This window comes from Oncorhynchus tshawytscha, linkage group LG25 (assembly GCF_018296145.1).
Source record: "Oncorhynchus tshawytscha isolate Ot180627B linkage group LG25, Otsh_v2.0, whole genome shotgun sequence".
In the NCBI taxonomy this organism is placed as follows: Eukaryota; Metazoa; Chordata; class Actinopteri; order Salmoniformes; family Salmonidae; genus Oncorhynchus; species Oncorhynchus tshawytscha.
In genome coordinates, this window is record NC_056453.1 from 12,310,373 (window position 1) to 12,317,060 (window position 6,688).

General features: G+C 41.7%; 1 protein-coding gene across 1 annotated transcript; it reads left to right on the forward strand.

Annotated features, from left to right (window-relative positions):
* The first annotated feature begins 41 nt into the window (after positions 1 to 41).
* Positions 42 to 5,718, forward strand: arg1 (arginase 1). The gene is made up of 8 exons (XM_024387675.2): positions 42 to 260; positions 419 to 491; positions 2,465 to 2,639; positions 2,808 to 2,967; positions 4,565 to 4,659; positions 4,763 to 4,867; positions 4,990 to 5,126; positions 5,452 to 5,718. The coding sequence occupies exons 1-8, from the start codon at positions 156 to 158 to the stop codon at positions 5,613 to 5,615; spliced, it is 1,014 nt and encodes a 337-aa protein (XP_024243443.1). The 5' UTR covers positions 42 to 155; the 3' UTR covers positions 5,616 to 5,718.
* The last annotated feature ends 970 nt before the right edge of the window (positions 5,719 to 6,688 follow it).

Genomic DNA, 6,688 nt, shown 5'->3' on the forward strand with positions numbered 1-6,688 from the left:
AGCTGCAATAGGCTCCCTGTTGGGTTTACTGTACCACGCTCACGCTGGTGTCGTCACACACTGGTGATGTGCCTTTGATTTCAGTAAACAATTTGATAGTGCTCCAGCGCCGCTCCAACCGTGTGCTCCTGTACACTGTGTCCCGACACAGGATAATGGTCATTATGAAAAGCTCGGGAGGATTACAACTCGCCTTCAGAATTTATAAGCGAAGTCATCACTCAGTTGGAATTATTGGAGCGCCTTTTTCAAAAGGACAAGTAAGTAGTCAATATTTTATTATAGGCTTGCCTACTTATTATAGGCTATTGATAGGTTTTCGAATGGGCTTAATAGACTACCGTTATATGCAATATATATGTTTTAATGTATTGCTGTAATAGGCCTACACAGTCCCATAAATATATATCTGCTGCAGCCGCGGGATGGTGTGGAGAAAGGACCAGACCTCATTCGCGCAGCCGGATTGGTGGAGAAGCTTAAAGCGCAAGGTGACGTCCTGATAGTGATCTTACACTCAGTCTGTGATATAGGCTAGCTAGGTAGCTCCAGTGCAGAAATTAGGACATCTGAACTGAATCAAATGGTGCAAATATGGAATGCACAGTACAGAGAATCTGTTTACATTCAAAGTATTTGTTTTCCCGAAAGAAATAATGAAATTATCCTGTACATTCCCAAATTGCAATATTTGCATCAGTATGCTATTGATTTAATCAAATGACTATGTGATCTGAGCTCTTATGAGGAAGTCACGAGACTGCCAACCTTTTTGTTGACTTGCCTGGCAGAGATGTTGAGGTGAATTCATTAACATATTGGGGATCCGTTTGAATCCTGGTGTCAAATGGCAACATCATTTACACAAGCTAAGGGCATGATTTATTTTCCATGACCAAGTTCAATTCCAGGGCAGTTCTGAACAAACTATGTGAATAAGTGATATTACATAGGTTTAGATTACAGAAATAATCCTATTGGAAAAAATAGACCTGAACTTGAACTTGAGCTCATGACCAGAGCATAACACAGACAGGAGTTTCCTTTGGAAAGACTACCAGTAAGACTGAACTGTCTTTTGAATTGTTTAGTCGTGGGAAGTCTTATTGGGAAATCCGTGACCGTGAGAGTGACAGGGGGATCTGTGTGATCCAAGTGGATTAACATGTGAGCAGGATCAATCACTCTGTGTGTGGGGGTGTGTCCTCCTCTGCCCATGTGTGTGATCACGTGAGATCAGAGACATCCTAAGCACCCTCTCTGTTTTATTCATATCACACAGGAGAAGGCATCTGATAGGCCTAGCTCTTTTGACCTTGCATCACTCCCCCTTCCATGTTTGTGTGTATGTGTTTGGGTCACGACAATGGCAGCCTCCTGCATTCAGCATGCATGCCAGTGATAACATTCTCACTCATTAAACCGGCAGCAACAGTTGGGGCACTCTGAGGACAAGTGCCCTGTCAATCCTTAGCCTGACTGTGTGCCCTACAGAGAGAATAGCAGACAGCAACCTGGTCTCATAGACTAGACATAATGTAGTAAATGTAATTCCGCGATACTCAAATTAGTATGATATGTTACGTTTGGTATGGTTACATAAGACGGAAGGTTACTTGAGGCAAAAACGAAAGTAGGGTGGTTGGTCGGGGTGGATGAATGGGCATATAACGCGAATGTCTAGCATCCCAAAGGTTGCGTGTTTGTATCTCACCATAGCCAATTTGAGCTAATTAGCAACCTTTCAACTACTTACAACTTTTTGTCTACTTTGCAATGACTTAGCATGTTAGCTAACCCTAGCCTAGCTAACATTAGCCACAACAAATTAGAATTCATAACATATTGTATGTTTTGCAAATTCTAACATATTGTAAGTTTTGCAAATTCGTAACATATCTTACGAAATGGATGAAGGATATGAAAAATGAATACATACCATACGAAACAAAATATATCATTTTATATGGTGATACTATTATTTATGTACTGAATAATACAAAATTCATTTATTTAAACTAGGAGAGTGCACATTTGCATCTCATTGTGAAATGTTTATTTTGCAATCACTAACATAGTAACATACATAGTAAAATAAATATTTAATAAATCATTTATTTAAACTAGGAGAAAGGTCATTTGCATCGGATTGGGAAATGTTTATTAATGGAGGGAATGTAACATTTAGCATATTGGCAAAAAGTATGAGTTTTAACATTACCAAAATGGCAGTAAGATCAGAGGTTAGGACTAGTTTAGAACATGTACAGGGATGGACCATTATAAACATTGTGGTAATCCATTGACATCTGCATCGGAGCCATGAGTTTGCAACTTTTCTTTTCTGTCTAAGTGATCCATGGACAGATCACGCCTTGATTTTTTTAAACATGAGATTACTGTAGGTGCATTGACTAATGCATTTTCTTATGTCAATTGTGTTGCCCAATCTCATCCTACACAGGCTGTGCGGTCAGAGACTATGGCAACGTGACGTTTGAGGAGGTGGCCAACGATGAGCCAATAGGCAATGTGAAGAGACCCAGAGCGGTGGGCAGCGCCAACCAACGTCTGTCTGCTGCCGTCCACGCTGTGAAAAATGACGGACACACCTGTGTGATGCTGGGAGGAGATCACAGGTGCGTGTGTGTATGTCACATGTCTGTGTGTGTCTCTCATATTCACCCGTAGTAGAGCAAGAGCCCAGTGTCAACAACCAGCCAAAATACACCTACAATTATTGAGGGTTAGGGGTTTTTCCCTAACAATGTGATGTGGAATTCACTCCAAGTTTGGTCTGTGTCCAGTTTGGCAATAGGCTCGATCCAGGGGCATGCAGCAGCTAAGAAGGACCTCAGTGTGGTATGGGTGGACGCCCATGCAGACATCAACACACCCCTGACCTCCCCTACAGGCAATATCCACGGACAGCCCATGTCCTACCTCATCCACGAGCTGCAATCCAAGGTGATTTCTCTATCTCTCCCTCTTTTCTCATAGGCATCCCCTAGTTTTTATATTTCAAATACTGTATCATTAAGTTTGACCAGTTAATTTTATATCTTTGTGCAATGTCTGTTTTATTTGGGGGAGGGGGGGGGGATTTATCGTGAGACTCTTCCTCTTCCTGTGCACGTCCTTAATCATGAATTTCTACAAATTGATTATGAAATTAAAACATTTGAAAGAGAATAGTCATATGAATTGTGTTTACGTTTTAGGTGGTGACAGTGTTATATAGTACCAGTCAAACGTATGGACACCTACTCATTCAAGGGTTTTTCTTTATTTTTACTATTTTGTACATTGTAGAATAATAGTGAAGACATCAAAACTATGAAATAACGCATATGGAATCATGTAGTAACCAAAAAAGTGTTAAACAAATCTAAATATTTTAAGTAAGAATTTGTTCTTAATTGACTTGCCTAGTTAAATAAAGGTTAAATAAAATGTTTTAAATGATAGCTTCACTAAGTGCAAACCAGATGGTATGGCGTATCACTGCAGAATGCTGTGGTAGCCATGCTGGTTAAGTGTGCCTTGAATTCTAAATAAATCACTGACAGTCACCAGCAAAGCACCATAACATCTCCTCCTCCAGGCTTCACGGTGAGAACCAGACATGCAGAGATCATCCGTTTACCTATTCTGTGTCTCACAAAGACACGGCAGTTGGAACCAAAAATCTGAAATTTGGACTCATCAGACCAAAGGACATATTTCCACCGGTCTAATATCCATTACTCGTGTTTCTTGGCCCAAGTAAGTCTCTTCTTCTTATTGGTCCTTTAGTAGTGGTTTCTTTGCAGCAATTCGACCATGAAGGCCTAATTCACGCAGTCTCCTCGGAACAGTTGATGTTGAGATGTGTCTGTTACTTGAACTCTGTGAAGCATTTATTTGGGCTGCAATTTCTGAAGCGGGAAACTAATGAACTTATCCTCTGCAGCAGAGGTAACTCTGGGTCTTCCTTTCCTGTGGCGGTCCTCAATGAGAGCCAGTTTCGACTGCACTTGAAGAAACTTTCAAAGTTCTTGACATTTTCTGCATTGACTGACCATGTCTTAAAGTAATGACTGCAGATTCTGTCATTTCTCTTTGCGTATTTGAGCTGTTCTTGCCATAATATGGACTTGGTCTTTTACCAAATATGGTTATCTTCTGTATACCACCACTACCTTGTCACAACATAACGGATTGGCTCAAATGCAATAAGAAGGAAAGAAATTCCACAAATTAACAAGGCACACCTGTTAATTGAAATGCATTCCAGGTGACTACCTCATGAATCTGGTTGAGAGAAAGCCAAGAGTGTGCAAAGCTGTCATCAAGGCAAAGGATGGCTACTTTGAAGAATCTGTTTAATTTGTTTAACACTGTTTTGGTTACTACATGATTCCATATGTGTTATGTCTTCACTATTATTCTACAATGTAAAAAATATATATAGTAGAAATAAAGATAAACCCTGGAACGAGTAGGTCTGTCCAAACTTTTTGACTGGTTCTGTACATGGGCATGAGCTACAGTTCTGCAGACTTGTCTCTGTTTCTTTGATTAGATTCCAGTTCTGCCAAATTTCTCTTGGATAAAGCCATGCGTATCAGCCAAAGACATAGTCTACATTGGCTTGAGAGACGTGGATCCAGAGGAGCAGTATGTTTTTGCCTGTCATCCTGTATCATACACTATCTTATCATGACCTTGCACTACCTAATTGTTGACAGGAGAATTTAAAAAAAGATATCTCCCATTCCAGCCATATCCTGAAGCTACTGGGTATCAAAGTTTACTCCATGACTGAGGTGGATCGCCTTGGAATCGCCAAAGTGATGGAGGAGACATGTGACTACATCTTCTCAAAGTATGTAGCCTCAATAATTTCACTGTGTCGTTTTCATTTCTTGCTATGTCTAACTTGGGTACATCAATGGAAATATTGGGCATTGACACGTGTTAGACATGAATTAATTTCTGATTCAACAGGGTGAAGAAGCCCATCCATCTGAGCTATGACATCGACGCCCTGGACCCATCAATCTCCCCGGCCACAGGAACCCCAGTAGTGGGAGGGCTGACCTACAGGGAGGGAATCTACATCACAGAGCACATCAGTCAGACAGGTGAGAGATCACACACACAGATGCACATAAAACAGAGATGATAACACGCACACACAGATGCACATAAAACAGAGATGATAACACGCACACACAGATGCACATCAACAGAGATGATAAACATCCACAGAGATGATAACACGCACACACAGATGCACATCAACAGAGATGATAACACGCACACAGAGATGCACATCAACAGAGATGATAACACGCACACACAGTGAGAGATGGGAGCGTATCGGTATTGATGCTGCTCCAATGTACTGTTGAGTCTGTGTGTGTGGTCCGTCAGGTGCGTGTTGAGCGATGTTTTCTCTTTGTGCAGGGCTGCTGTCTGCAGTGGACATGGTGGAGGTGAACCCTAAGAGGGGCAGGACAGATGATGAGATCAGCTCCACGGTCAACGCTGCAGTAGATCTGATACGTGGCTGCTTCGGAAAGCTTCGGGAGGGAAACCACCCTGCAGACTACAAGATGCCCCTGCCTTGAGCTGCCAACCACCACCAGAATCTGCTGTTAGGATAAAGGTCTCTGGCCATCAAACGCAATCTTTTGTATTAAATCATGGAGATTAAAATACTTTTTTCCCACATAATTTTTTCAGGGTTTGATTGATAACAACTGTGTTAATAGGAATAGTTCTGCTGTTGTTCCAATCAATTATGCGTCTGGTCTGGACAAATAATGTAAAACACTGACTCACTCCAGACTGAATTCTTTACTTAACGTAATATTTATTTCTGTAGAAAACATTAATCTCACATGTACACAACACATATCCCCACACATCCCATCATCATTACAATTCAAAATAAAAAGAAGGCCTGCATCTGGGAGGATATACATGTAACCGTGTTGCTTCTGTCCCTCTCCTTGCCCCCCAACCCGGGCTCGAACCAGGGACCCTCTGAACAAAATCAGCAACTGCCTCTCATGAGCTATCGTTATTCCCAGGGTCAGCATAGGCTTAAACTGTGGAGTGGAGGAACCAGGTTTGGAGTGATACGGAAGAAATATTTCTTATCGATTCTTAGCGTCATATTTCATTCAGTCATTTTAGGGATGAAATCCTATTATCATCAAACCCAATGAATCATCAGTTGATGATTGAATCATCAGTTGATGATTGAATCATCAGTTGATCAGGTACGAGCTTTAGTTTACTGTATTTCACCAAGGCAGAGAGAGGAGTGGGAGACACAGGAGTAACAGAGCGCGTTGAGAGAGACAGAGCGGGGAGAGGCAGAAAAACTAAAAGACATCGTGTACCTTTGGCTTTAAAAGTCAGTGTTTATTTGTGCAGCAGATGCAGTAGTGTTTGTCGTGGAGTGAATGACCTCAGGGCTGAAATAGCCCCGAGGCATGCATGGCCTTGGTGGAGAAGAGGGGTGTAAGGGAGAGAGAGAAGGAAAAGAGGGAGGGAGGGGGGGGGCTGGCACAGCTTCTCTGTCAATATATCACAGTGAATCAGTGATAATCACTTGTCATAAGCACTGTTCAGAGACCTTCCCTTAGTCCGATAGTAACCCAGACCCTGTGCATAGTGTACTATATAAGATTCC

Excerpts from the sequence above, each read along its gene's own strand:
- arg1 (XM_024387675.2), top strand. The coding sequence starts at position 156 with ATGGTCATTATGAAAAGCTCGGGAGGATTACAACTCGCCTTCAGAATT. Across the intron at positions 2,640-2,807 it reads ATGCTGGGAGGAGATCACAG|TTTGGCAATAGGCTCGATCC; the intron begins GTGCGTGTGTGT and ends GTCTGTGTCCAG. Across the intron at positions 4,868-4,989 it reads TGTGACTACATCTTCTCAAA|GGTGAAGAAGCCCATCCATC; the intron begins GTATGTAGCCTC and ends CTGATTCAACAG.